This window comes from Ochlerotatus camptorhynchus, unplaced genomic scaffold (assembly GCF_037179485.1).
Source record: "Ochlerotatus camptorhynchus isolate MF236.1 unplaced genomic scaffold, CSIRO-AGI_Acam_v1.1 ptg000379l, whole genome shotgun sequence".
Classification (NCBI taxonomy): Eukaryota; Metazoa; Arthropoda; class Insecta; order Diptera; family Culicidae; genus Ochlerotatus; species Ochlerotatus camptorhynchus.
Window position 1 is genome coordinate 3,240,739 of NW_027040867.1, and position 23,052 is coordinate 3,263,790.

The 23,052-nt window shown below is 39.5% G+C and overlaps 1 protein-coding gene across 1 annotated transcript; it reads right to left on the reverse strand.

Annotated features, from left to right (window-relative positions):
• Nucleotides 1-1,408: 1,408 nt before the first annotated feature.
• ref(2)P (refractory to sigma P) lies at nucleotides 1,409-22,623 on the reverse strand. The gene is made up of 4 exons (XM_065232907.1): nucleotides 21,994-22,623; nucleotides 21,206-21,731; nucleotides 2,004-3,367; nucleotides 1,409-1,939 (listed from the first exon to the last, which is right to left on the reverse strand). Exons 1-4 carry the CDS (start codon nucleotides 22,172-22,174, stop codon nucleotides 1,794-1,796), a joined length of 2,217 nt encoding a protein of 738 aa, XP_065088979.1. The 5' UTR covers nucleotides 22,175-22,623; the 3' UTR covers nucleotides 1,409-1,793.
• Nucleotides 22,624-23,052: the final 429 nt, after the last annotated feature.

Here is a 23,052-nt window from a genome sequence, read left to right on the forward strand (position 1 = left end):
AACCCCATCCAGCTCGTCCCAGGAGGTCGATAAGCCCTGCACAAACCCTCGTTGTGCAAAGGCAGGAGTGACACCGGGTTCTTAGAGTGCTTAGCACACGCAGCTGGTAAGCGGTCACATCTATCCTGTTTGGCCCTGGACAGTTGGCTGGCTATCACGTCTGCTCTAGAACTCAGGCGAACAACTAACAGCGAACAAGAAGCGGAAGGCCCTGCACAGCTGCTCACTGTGCAGTAGCGAGTGTCACGTCTAGTGATGCGCCGTAGCGCAACCGGCCCCCTCCCATGACGTAATGCTTTCGGGCGGTTCCGGGGAAGGCAAGGGCCTAGAGCACAGGGTAAGGTTTAGTGGGTCGGGAGTGCTACTTCTCCCATCCCCACACCCTGAGTTATCTTCTCAGATGTCTGGAAGCAGATTCCCCCCTGTAAAAAAAAAAAAAAAATCACCTGCGTACGGTATCGAACCCATTAAAACACACATGGGCCGGGACCAACGGCTTTACTTCCCTTCCGAAGGAAGACGTGACCAGAGATTTTTATGCCTCAGAAAAATCCCACCGACCTCGGCTGGGATTGAACCCAGAACCATTGGAGTGAGAAAGCAGTCACGCTTACCACTACACCACTGGCGCTGGCAGAGCAGCCGAAATGTTCGTCTACAAAAGGGTCTGCTAAATCGCTTCCACTATCAGCTTCACCAATCACCAGCTAGTACGGGTGATAAATAATATCCGAAGTATCAAAACTGTATCCAAGTCTACAGCCATGGCCCTGCTAGACGTTGAAAAGGCATTTAACAATGTCTGGCATGACGGACTTGTGTACAAGCTTTGTAACTTCAACTTCCCATTACAACTGGTTAAAATCATCCGTAACTACCTCTCCAGCAAAGGTCGTTTAAGGTATCGACATTCGACCTCCGACATTCCTCCCCTCGAAAACCTTTTTTTTTTTTTGTTTGTCATCTCAAAACTTTTTTGAAACTGCAATGAGGTAAGAGTGCCAACCCCTAATACCCCGTACAGACTATGGCTTATATCATGTAATATAGGTTGTCTTGCAATGAGCACTCATACATCTAGTTTTCACTGGAAATCCTATGTATGAGCGCTCATTGCAAGACAGCCTATCACCCCTATTCTGTATTGGGGTGTATATTACATGATATAAGCCTTAGTCTCTACGGGGTATTACCGAAGACTTAAATGCGCAATGAAGCAATTTCTTTGATATTTTTGTATAATTTTATTCATAAATATAGGGGTGGAACTCTTGTCCCGTGAAAGGTTCATTTTTAAAAAGATGATTTCGACCAATGGCCAGTATTTTACTAAATTTAGTCTTGGATGTGATATTAAAAAAGGACAACAACAAAAGATATTATTTGCATTTTTTTTTGTATTACATTAAACGATACATAAGAAAGTGTACTGTTTGACACTAGTCTGATTATTTAAAATATATGAGTAAAAACAGCCTTCAAATTAACACAAATTCCAATGGTTGTTAAAAAAGAATTTGATTCATTACAGTGCTCAAAACATAGGGTTTAAAAAAATATATGTTTGTGTTTCAAATCCTTATTCTCTACCTGCAATCACCATTTCATTATAATCACTAGTAATTATTTTGTATCAATATAACACCACATGTGAATGTGGCAATAGCCAATCTTTGTTAGTTTTTATTGCTACTATTCTTCCCTTATCTCTCTAAGATTAAGCAGATGTAACATGTAAAACTACTGAATAGTATAGAATATAAAGATCATATAGAAGAACAGTTAGTAATTCTTCAGGGATTAATCCTATGCGGTGTCAGAAGATCGAGCGCCCTCGGGATGTCCCCATTGACAGAATCAAGCAGCTGAGTGAGCCAAGCTCCCTCGTTGCTGAAGCCCATGGCCATCATGGCATGAACGGCGTGATTAACGTGAGGCTCTGAAAAAGAAAGTCGATTACAAACAGCTCCCGACTAGTATTGGTGTGATGTAGGTTGACTTACTGTGACTGTAGATGGCATTCACGATGGGTGTAGCTTGAACAGTCGGAACCATAACTGCTGGAAGAGGGGATGGTGTTACTTCTTTCGGAGCGGAAGCGGGAGTAGGTGGAGTCGAAGTGGCTTTGGTCGATGCAGCTGCTTGTTGTTCGGCTTCGAGATGTTGCTTCAATGCCTTACCCAACTGCTCGTAATCTATTGGTTTGGAGGTGCTTCCATTGTTGGAAGATGAAGCGGAACCTGCCTCTGGATAACTCCCAGCCGCAGTTGCAGCTGGAGTAGCCGGCATAGAAGATGCGGAGGCAATCGGCTCTACTATATGCACATTAGTAGCTTCCCCAGCGACTTCTACGCTCTCTGTCGACTTTGGTGACGTTTCCTCTATATCCACAGGGATATCTACCAGGGTCCATCTCTTTTCCGATCGAGCGGCGGCTCCAATGGAATCATCATTGTCACTTAACAACGAGACACTGCTGACCGAAGAGCAATCATCATCGTCGCTGGTCGTCAAGCTAGCATCCATTTTTCCCAACTTCTTCTTCAACTGTGGCTCCGCCATCAAAACAGCTTCCAACTTCCTTTCTAGTTCAACGATAGGATCCATCTCAGTTGCCTTGCTGCTAGTTCCAGCCCCACCTGGAGGAGTTTGACTGGGAGTGCTCATTGTAGGCGTATTGGCCGTTTCCGTGGTTTTATCCTTCTTTTCCTCCGTCGGAGTTTGCGTCTGGGCTGGTTTCGGTGCTGCGCTATTGGCACGGATTTCGATGTTCATTCCAAGTGGATCCAAAATCTTTGAAAATGTTTGATTAATTTTCTGAATGCTCTCAGGGGTTGGAGCTAGCCAGGAAAGATCGATCATGTCGATTTGTTTGGGGCTACTCGAGGAAGCAGCGCTTGATGTTGCGGTTTTTTTCGGCTGCGGCTCCTCGTTCGCGGGCGAAGATGCTGAAGCTTCTTGATGTGGTGCATCACCAGAAGTAGTTTTAGCCTCCGGTTGTTGAGTCGGAGCCGAAGCCGATGCTGATGCTGAGGCCGAAGCTGAAGTGGAAGTCGTAGCAGAGCGACTCGTTGACATGGTCGCAAACAGAGGACAGTTGGCCACTGATGCACGGGCAGCTTCCTCCGCGGATTCCGCAGCGGCAGCGGCGGCAGCAGCTGCGGCATCGGCAGAAATGAATGCCGACTGGATGTTGGCCGGATCGATGACCTGATTGATCAGATGTGAAAAGTTAAACCCATGCCCAAAACGGTAACGATGACCACCGCGGCGTTCTTCCGATGACTTGGCGCACCGCTCGCGGCGTTGCTTACGTTCCTTGCGTTCCTTTTCTTCGCGACATTCCTTGGATTCGTCTCGGTCCCGGCTGCGGGTGGAAAATGAGTGTTGATTAATAATATGCAATTCTCGCTGAAACCGGTTCACCGGTTTTTCGAGGTTTTAAAATATTGGATGATTTTAATTAATATAATAGGTATATTATTATAGTAGGGTAGAGAACTACTTCGTCCTAATCGCCCATTTTGGGCCCATCGAGCAAAAAACTTCAAATAAATCCATGATTTCAGAGTTAACAAGTCAATTATGCATTTGGTACGATACTACCGAGCGAAGTCAATGAGAACGCGTGATATGAAGGTTTGCACCAATTATTCCCAAAAAACAAAAGAAGCGCTCCGACTGAATCAATTTTTATCTTCATCCGATAGACCGAAGTTAATTAATTGGCGTTTCAATGGCGTTGCAATGCGTTAGGCCGAGTTTAGAATCCGTAGGCTGAGTTTGGCCTCAAGAAGCAGTGTTAGACTTTTGATAATATCTCAACGATTGGTTTCTCTTTATCAAATCTTACGGTACGTACGGAAAGGTAAATGAATTTGGAAGTCATCAGTAATAATAACATTCCGTTTGGTGCTAAACTGTGCTAGATTAAGAAAGACTAAGTAGGGGTTTTGCTTGATAGGCCGGAAATAGGGTAGTTAACCCTATCTAAATTATTGCATAAAACCATAATGATACCATTAGAAAGGAAATCGTCCGGGTTTTCATTCGGCATGTTTAGACATTTTGGCGGTTTTATTGTTTTATTGTTGTTTTACATCAACAGGCTGGATGAAGTCCCAATGATGTTAAGCTTATCAACTATAGCAAAAAAAATACATTCAAGCATGGTCATAACATAAAAAAAAACATTAAAAAACATATATCTTATAGTCAGTTACTCCTGCCGGTGAAAAACAGAAGAAAACTTTCGACGAAGCGCATCACGGGAGAGATGAAAGTCGAAAACAGATGCAACTCTGTTGAATGTTCTCTGCAGTCCGCAAATCGCACCGTATGCTCCATAATTTGCGCGACGTAGAGGCAGTCTTAACATAAGGCTATTACGAAGCGGTCGGGGTTGAACATTCAGGTCAATTTGCCTCAGGATAGTCTCGCAATCTGTCCTTCTAGTCCGGAGAAGTTCTAGGTCGATAAGTTGACAACGACTTTCGTAACTGGGTAATCGAAACGGATAATTCCAAGGCAATCTATGCAACGGAAAACGAAGAAAGCGACGTTGAACAGATTCAATTCTCTCGGCACCGTTGTTGTAGTTTTGGTTCCAAACTGCTGAACAATACTCAAGCGTCGATCGAACAAGCGAACAATAGAGAGATTTTAGACAGTAGATATCAGTGAAGTTTTTAACTATCCTAAAAATGAACCCTAAAGTTCTTGACGCCTTATCGACAACATATGCAATGTGTTGCTTGAATGAAAGCTGCGAATCCAAGATCACACCCAAGTCTTTCACCTGATTCATGCGTTCGATTGTCGAGCCAAGCAGGTCATAGCTAAATATTATCGGTTGTTGTTTTCGTGATAACGCATAATAGCGGAGCACTACCATTCTGTTTAACCTGCACCAACTAGCGAATACATTCAGCTGACGTTGAAGAAAGTGACAGTCAGCAATCGAATGGATTTGTATTCGTAGGAAGATTTTGAGGACATCTGCATATGATAACCGAGGAGCTTCGATGACCAGATGCACGTCGTTGAAGTACAGTATAAAAATACGGTCCCATCCCATGTGGCTTCCCTGAGGTATACCTGATGTGGCGAAGAAGCTAGCTGATCTGCAATCTCCTATGGCAACCTTTAGTTGGCGACCGGTAAAATATGATCGAAACCAACTCAGAAGATTACCGCATACACCGAGCCTGCCGAGTTTAGCAATCGCAATAGCGTGGTTCAACTTGTCGAATGCTGCGGATAGGTCTGAATAAATAACGTCCGTTTGAAAGCGATCCGACATGCTTTCGGTTATATACGATGTGAGACACAGCAGATTGGTGGTTGTAGAGCGGCCGACAGTAAACCCATGTTGATCAGCACTCAAATACTGCTTGCAATGGGACAGCAACGGTTCCATGATGACTAGCTCGAATAGCTTCGAAACGGCATTTAACGATGTAATTCCTCGATAGTTATCCACAGCTTGTTTCCTTCCTTTTTTGTGGACGGGAAACATGTGCGCAAATTTCCAGCAAGATGGAAATATGCCACTGGAGAGAGACATTCGGAACAGGCGAAGAAGCGGAATTAACAAGCTAGCAATATGTCTCTTCAAAAATACAGATGGAACTCCATCAGGTCCTGGATTGAAGGATGACTTGAGCAGAGTCGCGGCCTTAGAAATCATCTCAGCATTGACATCAATTGCACCCAGCGTTTGGTCATTTACTGGAACGTTCCTGCACGGTAAGAAAAAAGTACACAAAAGGAAGTTCTTTTCACTCATCTCGGCACTTTAGTGCAGGAACCTAAAAGTAGGTAAAGCGGGTCAAAGTAGTTTTCATTTACTTGTGTGCAATTCGTATGGAATTTTCCACTCGCTTTCTACCCAAAAGTAAGTTAGTTGTACCCAAAGGTAGGTAAATATGACTATACTCAACGTTGGGTTCCCACACTTTACTACCCTTGTTGGGTGGTTTTGCTTCTCCGTCTTTGACAACATTAGAAGGAGGAAAGGAGACAAACTAGTCAAAAGTAGGTAAAAGTGAACTGGCCGTTGGGTACTTTTTTCTGACCGTGTGGCAGCCAGGTTAATATGGTCGTCAGTTAGTATCTCATTAGTCAATACACTGGCAAACTTTTCGGAAAAAAAGGTGGCATATATCCTGAACGGTGCCAGCAACTTCTCCGTTGAATTCCATAGACGATGGGAGGCCGGATTCCCTGCGTTGCTAGTTCACGTAGTTCCAAAAGAATTTCGGGAGTAGCTTAAGTTTGCGCTGGATGCCTCGTTGGAAACTTGAAAAGCATTCACGACTGACTCGCTGGTACATGTGATTCAGCCTCACATAATGTAGTTTCAGAGGAAGCGTGCGATACTTCGTAAATCTTCTCAATGCTGCTCTCTTGATTGACTTCAACCTACGTAGCTCTCTCGTTTGCCAGGGTCATATTTAAATTAGCCGCTAAATTGGATTTTTTTCTTAAGCCAACCTCCCACCAATTGAAAAACTTAGCATGTCATTTAAAAGCTGAGACTTTTTCCTATAAGAAATACTATTTTTTTTAAATCCAATATTTCTGATAAATTTAAAACATGCCAAATGAAAGCCCTGACGAAAGGTATGCAAACATTAGGGCTTTCTGGAAGAACTTTTAGAGATATATAGATGTAATTCATTCAAAAAAAATATATTTCTTAAACTGCTTGAGCCTAAGTTTACGAGGGAATCTCATCATTACTTAAGGAATTTTATAATTTTCTTAGTAAGGATATTTAAAAAAAAAATACATTTTAAAATACATAGGATTAACTACCCCATTTCCGGCCTATTAGGCACAACCCGCGCTTAGTCTTTCTCAATCTAGTGTAGTTTAGCACAAAACGGAATATTATTATTACTGATGGCTTCCAAATTTATTTACCTTTCCGTACAGATTAGAGCAACCAATTGTTGAGATATTGTTAAAAGTCAAACACTGCTTCTTGACGCCAAACTCGGCCTACGGATTCTAAACTCGACCTAATGCATTGAAACGTCAATGAATTCACTTCGGCCTATCGGATGAAGATAAAAACTACAATGGACAGCCGGTTGTTACTAGAGACCGAGAATACCTCTTCATCTCCACGGCTGTCTCGGGAAGGATAGTTGTGTGAGTGAGAAAGGTTATTTTTAGATTAGGATTCACTGTGGTAAGTGATGCGATCGGTTAAAGCAGAATTTGTTTTTTTTTATTTAAATCTAGTGGAGATAGAATAAGGCAAAGTGAAAAACTGCAAGGAGGGGACAGGCCTGGGATTGAACTCCCTACCTTCTGCTCAGTAAGCAGAAACGGTAACCACTGAACTACCAAACCTCGTCGTAATGCTACATCGACATGTTTTGTCTAGGAATGATTCTCTGATGACTGTGTTGGGGAAGCAGCATATGCATGTACGTAATTGGTGGATTTGTTAGTTTATTTGACGCTTTTGGACAATGCTGGACATTTACCACTGTTTCAATAGTTTCTTGTAGAAAATCAACATTCGGAAGCATTGTTATCGTTGCGTAGCCATATTTCTGATCGATTGGTGATAAAATTATTGAAATTGGTCCAGCGGCAGCTGAGTTATTAACGTTCAAAATCTTTCATAATTTGTTACATGTTCCATTTTCGGTTTTCACAAAGTGTACCCCCATATAGAAATCAAAGACGTAGTCCTACGTCAAAATTGATTCGGTCGGAGCGCTTCATTTGTATTTGAGAATATTGGGTGCAAACATTCATATCACGCGTTCTTATTGACTTCGTTCGGTAGCATTGTTTGCTCTATTAATGATTAGAAGAAAAGCAGCTTGTGTTTCAATAAATAGCAGCCAAGTTCCAGGAATATGAATCAGTTCGATTGTTTGTATTTGAATATTGCGGGGTTGTCAACAAACTACGTAGCATTACGTCAGATTGTTGAGGAAAAACGTCCTCTTTTAGTTTTATTATCTGAAACTCATATTGTAGAAACTGAAGCTTTTGATCAGTATAGTATTCCGGGATATATTGTTGCTGCTTGTTTATCACATTCTAGACACACTGGTGGTGTTTCTATTTATGTCAAAGAATCAGTTCAATTCAACCTTCGTACCAACGAAGTTATTGATGGCAACTGGTTCTTGGGGATTTTAACATTAATTGACGTGATAACAATTATTCGAATCATTTGAAGCGTTTAGCTGAGTTTTTTTAATTTTAAGCAAACGGGAAATGAGTAGAACTTGACCACGTTTATTCCAATTTTGATTCCTTTTGTTCAGTTACGGATACTGATTTGAAAATAACCGATCATGAGACCTTAGTGATTATTGTCTTAGACCATGTTAACGATAACGATAATTTTGTAAAATTGAAGTGCTGGAGGAAATATTCGAAGCAAGCTGTTTCGAATCTTGTTGCGAGGAGCGTGGATTTTCCATTCGCGGCCGGTAACTTAGATGAATCTACAGCTGTTCTTAATAACGCTTTGAAAACGTGTACTAATCAACTAGTTGAGCAAAAGCTGGTACAATTTGGATCTCTTGCGTCTTAAACGGAAAAGGGACAAATGGCACAAAAAGTTTTGTAGATCAAATAATGACAATCATTGGGCTAGGTACACAATCGCGCGTAATAAGTATTCACAATCGATAAAGAAACCTTTGTTGTGAGTATGTTCAAAGGAAGATTGATCAGCATCAAAACAACAGCAAAGAGTTATGGAAAATTTTGAAATCTTTATTAAAACCTAGTAATTGCAAACCGCGGTCCATAACTTTTAATGGCACATTAGAACAGTCAGAACAAGTAATTGCAGCTAAGTTTAATGATTATTTTGTAGACAGTGTTTCATTGGTTAATCAATCAATTAAATTGGTCGATGAACCTGACGAAATAAAACAGTCAGTTAATAGTAGTTGTAGATATGAAGTATTTCACCCAATTGCATTAGATGAACTTAGAGTTATTTGTTTTTCATTAGGAAAATCGCCTGGACAATGCGAAAGTCGATTGAACATGTTACGAATTATTACCAGCAAGCACACCAACAATAACCGAGACGTTGGGCTGCGTAACCGATAAACTCGCACCAACTTTCAACGATGCATCCGCCGTGTGTCCGGCCTTCTTCCTTGCACTCCCGCAGCATCCACGTGTGTCGAGGCTGGAATCCTCTCCTTTCGATAGATATTCGCAAAAGCCGTATGTTCCAAAGCCTTCCTGGAGAAGACGACCGGTGATGACGAGGGAGTGTTCCTCCTCAAAGAGGCAAACAAGCTCCTTCAAGTTTTCACCCACCAGAACCTCCCCCAGTGTCCAGGGTCCACTGGGTCGGAGACGAAGCGTGGGACTACTCTCCACCTAAGATCATATGAGCATTAAATAAACCAACCAAAGAAAATCTGAGCCCCCACACTGTGGTCCCGCGCTTCAACGAGCTCATTAGAACAACGCTGAATGAATACGAGCTCATTTATACGGATGGTTCAATAACAGCGAGCGAAGTCGGCTATGGCGTTTTCGGCCCCAACCTAGATACCAGCAGAGACCTTCCTAAGCCTACGTCGATCTTCTCGGCTGAGGCAGCTGCCATCTTCTCAGCCATTACGGAGTCCAGTTTTTCCTGGAAGGCCATCATTACCGATTCGGCCAGTGTGCTGAAGGCCCTTGAGAGTCCGAAGAACCGACATCCGTTGGTGCAAGCAATCAGAATGGCTTCGAACAGTAACACCGTATATGTCTGGGTTCCCAGACACTGCAATATCAGTGGAACGAGGCTGCGGACAAGCTGGCAGCGATCGGCAGATCGAAAACCCCAGTGGAACCGGAAGTCCCTGGATCAAAACGACCATCGCTTCGGCATAGGACAAGGAATGGGCTAATACCCGAGACCCTTTCTTACGGAAAATAAAAGGAGATACGAAATGCTGGTCCGACACCAAAAACTGGAAGGACCAGAGAGTACTGTCCAAATTACGCTGCGGCTACACCAGATTCTCACACGATCTCGGATCCCGTGATGGATTCCACAAACAATGTATGGGGTGCTCAACCAAAATAAATAATAAATTGCCCTGCACATCAAAACCAATACGGTATCGGTCTCAGCATCAGAGACACATTATCCAATAACCCAGACAGGGAAAGATCACTTCTCGACTTCCTTAAAGACACAAGCTATTATCAATCTACGTAGAACCCCACAACGAACAATGACACGACAACGAACGAACGACGGCACTTGGACATCACCAGCTCTCTAAACGACATGTCAAACGGAAGAACAACGATGACAACCCCACAGGCTACGGATATTGACTCTCTCTCTCGGAAATTAACCACAACTTCGTTCACCTTCCTTACTGTTACAACAATCGACACAGAACTCTGAGATCCTTAAACTCTGCAACAAACACTATGTAATTTATTTATTTTCTCTCTCGGGGACCCCTTCAGGAGCCCCTTACCTTCAAAGAGACGAACCAGCTAAAGGCTGACAGTCTCTATAATAAAGCAAAAAAAAATATCGGCTGGAGTAGTTAATGTTAATGCTAGAGTTATTCAAGATTGCTTTCATGTCATATTGCTGGTCCTTATTAATGAATCATTACAAACTGGACATGTGCCACAAATTTGGAAGGAATCCTTAGTGGTCCCTATTCAAAAAGTTGCAGGAACGATTAAAGCCGAAGAGTTTCGTCCCATCAACTTGTTGCACACATTAGAGAAAATCTTAGAACTTGTTGTTAAAGGCCAGCTGTTGGAGTATTTAAATAGTAATAGTTTGTTGATAACAGAACAATTGGGATGTTGGGAAGGTCATTCTTGTGAAACCGCGTTGAATTTGGTATTAGCGAAGTGGAAAAATAACTTGGAGTGTAAAGATACGATTGTTGCTGTTTTTTGGATCTTAAACGCGCTTTTGAAACAATTTCTAGGCCCTTATTGTTAAGATCAATCAAGCGATTTGGAATTACGAGTACTGCATATAAATGGTTTGAAAGCTATTTGTCTGACAGAACTCAACGGACTGTTTTTAATGATTCTGTTTCCAGTCCCGTGGGGAATACCCTTGGAGTGCCCCAGGGAAGTGTATTAGGGCCCCTGTTATTTATTATGTATATTAATGACTTGCGACGTGTTTTACGATTTTGCGACATTAATCTTTTTGCAGATGCTACTGTGTTATGCATTGCAGCTAAGGATTTAGATGATGCCGTTTTACACTTGAATGAAGATTTGCGTTCTCTAAGTAGATGGTTGAAGTATAAGCAGTTGAAATTGAATACAAGTAAAACTAAATGTATGGTAATTTCGCGGAATCGAGTAAATGAGAGCGTCTCTGTTTTAATTGATGATGAGACTATTTGTATTTAAAATAATTCATCTGACAATTTAGTCTTAATGAATAAAATTCGAGCTAATTTAACACAGACCTAATCCGATTTACAAAACGTTCGGTTGGTTCATTGAACTCGAAAAACTCTTCGACAGTCGTAAACGCACGAATACACGCTGAGATTGGTTCGTTGTTCCCAAACATGGTTCGGTGAAAACTTGGTTGCAGTAGCGTTGTATTCCGAAGAGATCTGCTCGACACACGAAAGTTCAACATCGCAAGCAGGTCGGGGGCATCAGTTTCACCATTCAACAGCTTAGCAATAAGCAACGATTGCTGTACTTTCCGTCGTTGTTCCAGTGCGTCTAAGCCCAACAGTCGGCATCTATCAGGATACGGCGGCAAATTGTCAGGTTCACTCCAAGACAAGTTTCTCAGTGCCAGACGAATGAACCGTTTCTGAACCCGTTCGATCCTTAGGCACCACGTGAAATGCTGAGGATGCCAAACGACGGACACATTTTCCAAAATTGGACGGACAAGTGCACAGTACAATGACTTCCAACAATGTGGATCCGAAAAATCCTTCGCAACTTTGGAAATAAAGCCCAACTGTCGCGTTACTTTCGATATGATCGCTGAACGGTGTAAATCAAAAGTCATTTTTGTGTCTAGTTGAACCTCTAGATCAGTCACACTGGTAACTCTGGTAAGAGTATCGCCGTCGATATGATAGTCAAAAAAATGGATGTACCATGCGGTGAAACGTGATTATCTGACATTTTTCCACGCTAATAGTCAGTTCCAGAACAACTTGTGAAAAGGGCATACAAGCTTTTTGTAAACAAACCTTTGTAGGCCCTTTTCTCACCAACCGAAGGTCGCCCACGCAAACCAGCAATATCATCGGGAAGGGGAAAGTGTCCCCTACCCGGTGATGTTAAAGGTTTGCGTTGGGTGGCGAGAAAAGGGCATAAGAAGGTTTGTTTACAAAAAGCTTATATGCCCTTTTCACATGTTGTTCTGGAGTTTGTTTCTCTGGCACCAATCGGCAAACAAAGTCAGCGAGTTTTGCGAGCCAACAATCTTCTTGTGTGCGCACCACAATGTTTAGCTTTAAATTATCTGCCTAGACCAGTTTGAATCCTTCGCCCAGAACCAAAGCAGCATCGTTGAAGAACAGAATAAACAGCAACGGTTCGAGATTACCACCTTGTGGAACTCCAGAGTTGTTTGAAAACGGCGAAGATACACAACCCTCAACCTTCACTCGAAGTACACGCTCTGAAAGGTAGGATTCCAACCAAAAAACCAATTGCATAGAAACTCCAAGACAACTTGTGTAACAGTATGTTATGATCAATTTTATCGAACGCCGCCTTCAGGTCGGTATAAATTACATCGACTTGCGCTTTTTCCTCTATACTTGTTATGCACTTCAACGTAAAATTCAACAAATTGGTGGTAACCGATCGTCCGGGCATGAATCCGTGTTGATCAGTGGATATGTAGCTTTTTGTTGCATCGAGAATAACTCCTCCCACTATAATCTCAAACAATTTTGAGACAGCTGAGAGACTCGTGATTCCCCGATAGTTAACAACATTGTAACGATCACCACGTTTGAAAATGGGTGTCATAAACGATATGCGAGGGAATTTTGCTTGCTGAAGTGAGCGATTGAAGATATCACACAACGGTTGTGCTAAAGCGGCAATACAACGGCATGTTATAACTGCAGGCAAACCATCAGGACCAGGGACAAACGAACGTTTCAGTTTATTTGCAGCCAATGAGACCATTTATGGATTTACAGCAAATAGTCCAAACTCAACAAAATCAGCGGGAACATCACTGGTGGCTGCACATTGTAGTCGAAATACGTATCTGTCATGGATACAAAAATTAATTAAGTGGAATTAAATGGAAGATAAACCCTTTTGCTGTTTTATTTAGCATTCCGCTAACAACCCAATTTCATTACTTCATTATGATGGCTACCAAGCCTTTGGGGATTTTCCTTATTAGAGATTTGTATAGATTTTTCTCCTTTAGCTTACTTAAATCTTTGGTTTTTATTAGTTAGGTAGGTTCCGATTCAACACATTGTAGTTTCATTTTTATACCTATGATCTTGACTTTTTTACCTAGGGGATGAGTACTTAAGGGGGTTAGATTTTGATAAGTTCTTTAGTGGGAATGACACTGATGAAGACTGCACATTGTAGTCGAAATACGTATCTGTCATGGATACAAAAATTAATTAAGTGGAATTAAATGGAAGATAAACCCTTTTGCTGTTTTATTTAGCATTCCGCTAACAACCCAATTTCATTACTTCATTATGATGGCTACCAAGCCTTTGGGGATTTTCCTTATAAGAGATTTGTATAGATTTTTCTCCTTTAGCTTACTTAAATCTTTGGTTTTTATTAGTTAGGTAGGTTCCGATTCAACACATTGTAGTTTCATTTTTATACCTATGATCTTGACTTTTTTACCTAGGGGATGAGTACTTAAGGGGGTTAGATTTTGATAAGTTCTTTAGTGGGAATGACACTGATGAAGACTGCACATTGTAGTCGAAATACGTATCTGTCATGGATACAAAAATTAATTAAGTGGAATTAAATGGAAGATAAACCCTTTTGCTGTTTTATTTAGCATTCCGCTAACAACCCAATTTCATTACTTCATTATGATGGCTACCAAGCCTTTGGGGATTTTCCTTATAAGAGATTTGTATAGATTTTTCTCCTTTAGCTTACTTAAATCTTTGGTTTTTATTAGTTAGGTAGGTTCCGATTCAACACATTGTAGTTTCATTTTTATACCTATGATCTTGACTTTTTTACCTAGGGGATGAGTACTTAAGGGGGTTAGATTTTGATAAGTTCTTTAGTGGGAATGACACTGATGAAGACTGCACATTGTAGTCGAAATACGTATCTGTCATGGATACAAAAATTAATTAAGTGGAATTAAATGGAAGATAAACCCTTTTGCTGTTTTATTTAGCATTCCGCTAACAACCCAATTTCATTACTTCAATATCAACTCTATACTTTTATCTCCTCATCTATCGTAGGTATAAAAATTATCACTTTAGTCTGTTAATTGAAATTAGCATCTTCAACTATGTATATCGTTGACTTCACGCAGAAGTAATACACCGAATTTTTATTGATTTTTTAGCAATTCAAAAACCCAGTAAATGAATCTAAGTGTGTAAAGAATTTCGTGTATGTTCAGGAAATTCTGGAGCAGTTAAAAAAGTCTCATCTTTAAAATGTATCGTAAATCAATAAATTAATTAGAATTCATCTTAGATATCATTTGATCTCAATAAAAAAAATTGAACAATCGTGCTGATTTGACGCGGTTTTAATACATGGTTGGCGCGGATTTGGCGCGAATTTTATTTTAAACGTTATCCTAGATGAAGGAAAAATAAAGAATTGTAATTTTTTTTTCAACAAAAAAAATATTTAGGATCCCAGATTTAAAAAAAAAAATCATTATTACAGGCCCTGAAAAATATTCAGGGTTCTTACAATTTAAAGAATTTTCTATAAAATTCTGACGAGAATACCGAGAATTTGAAGTAGAATTAAAAAAAGAAATTAAGTTTTGAGGATGAACAAAATAAATTTTCAGAAATTCCAACCGAAATCCCAAGATAATTCTAAAATAAAGAAGAATTCTGAGATAAATTTCAAGATATTTCTGAGGAGAAGAAAATTATTCCTAGATTATTCTTAGAAGAATTTCATAGGAATTGTGGGAAAACTTTAAGCTGAATTGCTAGCTGCTTCTGAAAAGAATTGTACGATTGTGAGGAGAATAGCAGATGAATTTTAATTAACATTCCGAGAGTTCTGATGAGAATTCAAAGAGGATTACAAACAGAATTTAAAGAGTATTCAGAAGATAATTTCAAAAGAATACCATGACAGAATTTAAAGAAATTCAAAGGAAAGTTTCAAATAAACTCAGAAGTTTATGATTTATGATGGAAGTTCTAGGCGATTTTTGAGGAGATGTCAGTGTTTGAAGTTTTCACTGTTCACTGAATAATTCACGTGTATTTCCGCAACCGTTGAACCCCCATGTGTCAGTAAACTAAACTGATTTCATTGTATCGGCGGGACAACGAATCATGGCACATAAAGAAACAGAGAAAAATAAATCTTGCTGCGTCGATGATCAAATACGTTCACACAAACGATTTACTACTGACGGTATCATCGAAAGAATCTTTATATTCGTGTGTACCATTCGGCATGGATTGTGTTCGTTAGTTTCTGTTCATGATACATCTGCGTATCGCAGTATAACACTGGCGAATGGTTCATGTTCAGCAACATGTAATGACACTGAATATGAATGGTCAAAAGCTGTTGCATAAAGTGAACATTAACTTTTCACATCGAATTACGTGGGTTATTAGGGGAGATTTTGTATTGTCAGGTTCCTAATTTTGCGTATATATTCTTAAGAAGTTTAACCATTGAAATACTATATTCCTAAAAACTTTTTCAGAGGATTTCCAACAAAATTTAATCGCTAGTAACCATCATGTTCTTCACTGAATTTTCTTTATTGGTCGCGATGTTAAGGTGTCGTCCACTGTTGTGGTGATGTGGCATGTGCTAGCAAGTCAAAACATCATGACAACATTCCTCTCATTCCACAAAACATGCATGCAACCTCGATTAATGTCAGACACCCACTGCCCCACTACTGTGGCGGCGATGTGGCATGTCAAAACATTATGCTGAAACATTGCATGTGGCGAACGTCAACATGATGTTAGTCAAGTTAGTTTCTGATATGGCGGCGGAGTGGCATCTGTTAGCATGGTAAAAAAGCTTGTCGAGGCTTGCCTTAAGCAAACCCCACACGTATCAATATATTGACGCGAAGGGGAATTATTGACATTAATATTGATGATGTAAATACAGAAATATTGTCAATACCGATGCATTGACGTCAATATTGAATGTATTGACAATACGATTATTGTCAATAAAAGCAATCGTGTACGGTCCACATTAAGCCACACTTCATCCACATGATCTTTTGGCATGTTGTATGATGCCGCACCGTCGCCACAACAGTGGGCGCCTCGTCTCGTGTCCGCAGTACGTTGTTCTAGAGTTTTTTTTTCGATTACACGAGTGAATCCCGTAAATTTAATACACGTATCATGTGGGATTTGATTTAATTGGTTCAAAAATGGAATACCCCGTGATCCCGGCGATATAGCAAGTTACTGTGTTCGGCAAACATTTTCAGGTGACTAAGATCTTTCGGATGGTGGACATATAAGTTCAGAGTTCAGACACTAGGTAGCGTAAGTGTATATATGAGATTTTTTTATGTGCTATTTATATCTCATGAACCTGGAAAATACAGTCCTCAATTTTTTTTTCCCCGGTGGACAAGGCCTTCTACATGAAGAACAGGTTAGTTGCGAATGCTCTTGTTACGCGACTCTATCCCAAGTAACAATTCTGCAATCATTTGGCATCTCCTCTGTTTACAAATTGAACTTTAAGGATGGATCCTCATAGTGAATAAAAACCAAATTTATAACAAGGATATCTCGAAGGATAAACGAAGTTGGAGGAAAAATTCAAGCGATGCTAACGACCGAAGGGAAGTCGATTTCAGTAAAATTTAGAACCAGCACGTCCGGCGGAACGGGTACCATCAAGCAAAATGGCTTTAGATAAATACAATTCAGTCTGCAAGTTTTCTTCAAAAAAGCCATTTCAAAACCTTATGAATTTGTTAAGGATTTCTTGAAAGCAAAATAACTTTTTCACAAATGGCTCATGAAAATCAACTTTTATGCCTCCACCATATTACAATTATTTTGTTTGATTTTTTCGAGGGGGACGAAAGTCCCAGATTTATTCAAATGTTGCCAAAACTAACTCTACAATTCGATGAATCGATTCATAGTCGAACAAATCCATTTTATCGATTATATCGGATATAATCTAGCTTAAATCTCTAAACACGGATAGTATCTGTTTGTATCGTTCACATCTCTGTTATCGGATCACATCTTTATAATTATCATGACAAGTAACGGTGACACCCGTTTGTTTATAAGAAAGGAACATCGTGGAATCTCGACCAACAATACAAAAAGGTGAATTAGCTTTTGTAATCAAAATTTTAATGCTTTTTCCTCGTGAACCGAAGCTTGCCTGGCATCCGGTGAACATAAGCATCGATATGGCATCTATGGTTTGGTCATGTTTGGCCATCAATGCCGGTAGTAAATTTGGTCACCAACTCTCCATGCAGATATTTTCGTTGCTTCCAGAGTTGGTACTTGTAGCTTGAAGGGTTTGAAACAATCACAAAAGCAAGTGACAGGTCACATCACGCTACACACTAAAAATAATATCAGCATAATGCTGCTAACACATTGAAGATTATCGATGAATAGTGGATGAAATCGGATAATATCGAAATGCGCGCGTTAATTCAAAACGAATCGATTTTATCCAAAACAAATTTGAGAAAATCAAGCAAATTTTATTGAAATTCGTTAAAAGAAATGTTGAAAAGATTACTTTCGTCCCCTTGGTTTTTTTACAATCTTAGATTTTCAATCTATATTTCTTTGGATATAACTTTATTTTAATTAATTTAGCAATGAGAAAATATTTAGAATGCAAAAATCATGAGAAACAAAAATCTTGGCTAAGCTTAATGATCGATCTGAAGAATATATTTTTTCTTAATGTAAAATAACGTACATTTCACATCAAATTTTATATGGCACCTAAAACTAGGCCACTTCATGAGAACTATTTTATAGTTTTGGAAATTCACCAGGATTTTTTTACGATCAGTTTTTATTGAATTATTTTGATAAGATCGGATGGTATTTATGAATCCTTTTTTTCTTGGTTGTTGTTTTTCTAGTGAACTTAGCAAGCAGCTAGGGTAAATGGCTCGGATAATGGTTTTAATTGTTGCCAAATAGCTTTTATTGTAGCTTAAATACGGTTTTGAAATGGATCTCAATGCGTTTATCGTACAACCATTTTGCAGTAAATCAATCTTGAAGAGCTTCAAAAATAGACCCTTCAGAACCTTCTCCAGAGTGGGCCAACTAGACAGATTCTAGCATCAATGAGGTTTTGGTTGATGCATCAATGGCAAAGCTTTCTTGACCAGGGTTTTATGAATTTTGTTTTATAGTATTTTATAAAACTTAAAATGTTGCTTGGGATTGCATATGTGCTTTATCACAAGATCCTGACTTACTTGGAATATACAGGCTTCTACATACATAGTTGCTAAACTAGCCAAGTCCTTTCAAATGATGGACAATACACTCTTAGAAATTATCGCCGACTTCGGTAATTTTTACCGAAATACGAACAGCTGAACTTTTCGGTAAAATTTATGCAATTCAATTCAATTGCTTTTCAGCTACTTTGAAACTAAATCTCCACTAAAATGACAAGATTTGATAATTTAAACAAGGTTGAAAATGTTTTGATATTATTTTCAAATTCAATAGCCTTTAAAATAAAGGTCAAAGTTTTACAGAACGTTCAGCTTTTCTGATTTCGGTAAAATTTACCGAACACGAAAACAACATCTTAGTGAGTAAGTGTGTATGATACATGCACAAGCTCTTACGTACACTGCGCTAGTGTACGTAAGAGCTTGTGCATGTATCATATCTCAAGATTTTGGCATTCTGAGAAATAACTGTTCACTGCAAAGTTGTTCTTATGACCAAGGTCACTGCAAAGTTGTCCAAAAAATATATGAAAACTTTCCTGAAGACACCCATTCACGGATTTTTCATACGTTGTAGCAAGCTTGATTGACCATTTTATAGATAATCCGGATCATCTAAACAACTTGTTTGTGGCCTCCAGTGTGCATAATTTGGCCTCAATGCCAAATTCAGTCAGATAACACATCAACAAGTGCTTGCGCAAAAAAACCATGGGGCTCTAGGACCAGTTTAATTTATTTACCTCTTCTTGATCATCAATATTCTGGCCACAATATGAAATTAATTCGAAAAACACATCAACAAGAGTGTTCGCAAAAAAAAAATGGAGCTCTAGAAACAGTTTAATGAATTGACCACTTTTACGCATGTTCCGGATCTTTTAATGGAACAGCCTTAGCCCTCCAGGGTACATATTTGGACCAAAACCCCATATTTTTTCTCCAAACTCACCAATAAGTGCTTCCACTAATAACTGCGCAGCTCTAACTCCAATTTCATGAATTTACCACTTTTACGGATGTTACGGTGTCCCCGCTGGAAGACACATTGTACCAAAAGAAGGACAGTTAACAATTTCCCCGAAGATACCAGGAAGTTATCTATTCATATAACTTTAATTTCAGAGTTTTCTTGACAGTATATGAATTTAGTTTCATTCATTTAAAACCGACCATGACATTGATCCGTGTTCATAATAAATCAAAACTAACTAACTTATCCGCGTTCAATTTCTTCGATTATTTCTACCCTTATTCGCTCGTAAGGTACCGCAGGACGAAGGAATGTTTCTTGTGTACCTAGCTGCGCTGTGCTACTGCCAGAGTTGGTGCGGCAGAAAGATGACGTTTGCGATTCCTTATGTATCATCCACTGCTTTGTATGGATCTGTACGGCAATGTTGTGCGGTAGACACGAAGAGAAGATATGTGCAGTTCAAAGTTGTATACAATCATTGAACGCGTTATTCGGTGAACTGTTGAGATCGTTTTTTTTTTGTGCAACCATCGTTCTTCGTTTTGTTCATTCATTTGGTGCTACAAAACTGAATACTCTTATTCGGCAAAGGTGTCTGACACTTCACTCATTTGTGAATATCTATTCATGACCAGTTACGAACCTGACACACGGTAGTTCAATGGCATGTTGACAGATTTCCAAACACTGGGAGATGTTCAAAGGGTTTCTGAGAAAAGTTTTGACTACAGTTCAAAATAAAATTAAAAAAATAAAAATTCAAAGAAATCGAATTTTCAGGATGGTTTTAACGGATTCCGAAGAAATCATTAGAAGGAATTTCAAGAAGAATTTTAAGGTAATTACGAGGAAAGTTTTCAGGTAATTATATAAAGAATTCCATGATAATAATGAGCAGAAAACCAAGGTAATTTTTTGATTAATACCATGGAAATTATGATGAAAATTTCACCTAGCTTTGATTTCGAATCGTACAAAATTCAACGATAATTTATGCATGGTCATGTTATGTACAACATTGCTATATTACCCAGAAACGCATAACAGTCCCATTTGAATATGAATCCAAGCAAAGATGTGATTGTTATGCCTTTATGTGCAGTGTAGTATTTTTTAATTGTTCATCTATCTCACATTCTAACGCAAACAGCCATAATTCTTTGCAGCACCTAATCACACGCATTTCGTCAAAATTTTGTAGTATATTACAATTTTATCTAAATGTATACTTTTCCCATACAGCAGTAGTTAATACCTACCTTCATGTACAATTAAATTCAAATTATATACACATTTGCAGCAGGAAACCATTTTGGTTAAAATTGTTTTGGTTTTCTACTTGATACGTGTCTCTTCTTTCATTGGAACATCTAACAGCGAGAAAAAAAAATGAATTTGTCTGCTGCTACTGTGTAATCAAAACCTAGCCATGAATCACAGTATTTGTCAGCTTCACTCAAGTATGAAACAAAAAGAAAATGCCTTCGATTGGAGCATTTTTGATTTGGGACTTTTCTGCGATATCTTATCAATATCTCCGCATTTTCAAGCTTTTATCAGCAAACCAAGCATTCACCTATATCTGACTAACTCACCTGTGTCGACGGTGGTGGCGTTTGGACCGTTTGGAGTTTTCGTAATCATCCTCACGGACATCGTAGGCAGCCGCGAATCCCGGCTGCGCTCCCACCTCGGCGGCAAAACTTCGGAGCTTCTCAAACAGGCGAAACGGTGCTCTCCGGTTGAGTTCCGGAGTCGGGATACGGACCATCATGTGGTCCTTATGACGGAATCGGCTCTCGCAGCGCATACACAAATCGTAGTTGAAACATTGCATGCACTTGTACCGATGGCCATGGATCGTTTCGTCACAAACGTCACAAACGATGTTGGTATGCACCGGAAGGTCTTCTTTCGGAACGGATTCTTGCCTGGAAACGGAATCCTGTTCCATAGGTGCTTCCTGATGTTCAGAAGCCTTAGGTTGCTGCTGCTGTTCCAACTTGTTAATGCCTCTGACATAGATACGACGCTTCTGCATTGATCCACTGCATGCGTCCAAATTCATATAGTCAACATAATCGAGATGGTTCAGAATGATGATCTCATCGCCGTCATCATCTGCGTGAAAATAGAACAAATTATATAGAACGTATTTAATACGATTTGTCAACTATTGAGCAACACTTTCATCATCTATATATTTTCAAAACAAAACATTAACTAAAATTATTCCGGCAGCACTGCGACCATTTATGACGAAAACGAATTTTTTTTTTTCTCTTGCAGAACCACAAGAAAAACAGAAAATGCGCAGTTACGAAACAACGGGGAAAATCCCTTCCTTTCCTAGTCCAGCAGCTAATTCCCGTAAATTACTTACCTATCCAAGCGAATCGAATGTCCTCGTACTGCAGCAACTCCGGGTAGCGGCCCACGATTTCATTCTTGAGATCGTCGAATTGTTGGCACACCAGCTTATACCGACCGACGGACAGAAGAAAGTTTTCCTGCTCTCCAGACTCCCTTAGGACGGTAACTTTCAGTACTTTGGGAAACACCATTTTGTTTTCACTGCAGCAACTCGTCTTCTCTTTGTTGGTAATTTTTCAAGTGCACTACTTTCCGCGTTAAAAATAAAACCAATAATTATTTCCGCTTTTCAAATACCTGTTCAATCGACAAACGAATTGAATAAATCGTCCTTGAAGTTATGTAGGTAGGTAAACAGTTGACCAACTTTCCAAAATTAACTCCTGCTGATCGATACAGGCAAACACCAAGTGAGTTCGGTAGGCTTCGAAAACCAACTTTTTATAAGATCGAATTTCACAAGCAGACGCACTTCTTACACGTCTAGCTCACTTTGCTGAGTATAGCCCAATGACTCCTCTTTTCGATGATCTGGCAATATTAGAACCAGCAAAACTGCATGTCAGCACAAAATACGGATCACTTCCAGACGCTTCCAGCACTAGCTAAAGAATGAATCACTGTCCCAAGGCTCCTTCGTCTAGTTTAGTTCAAGACGTAAATAAAAAACAACAACAAGAGTCAGCACTCAGCAGCAGTCGAAAACGCATAATCAACTCTCATTCAGTGTTGCCACATTTCTTCCCAATTTCAATCTGTATTTCCACCGTAAAAATATAATAATATTATATTTGTTATGTGTATCTGGCTGACAGTAATATGTATAATAATCTGTATTTTTCGTAATTTTCCAGGGAAAAATTCCCGAATTTGAGAAAAATAAAGATTGGATTCACTCAGTCTATTGGTACACAGCAAAAAAAAATGTAATATCGATCAACGTAATTCAAGCTGATGTATGAAATAATGATGTAATAGCAAAAAGCAGATACAATATTACATCAATGGATGTAATTTTGTTCGCAAAATCGATGTACATCGTACAATGTGATATTACACAACCGATGGA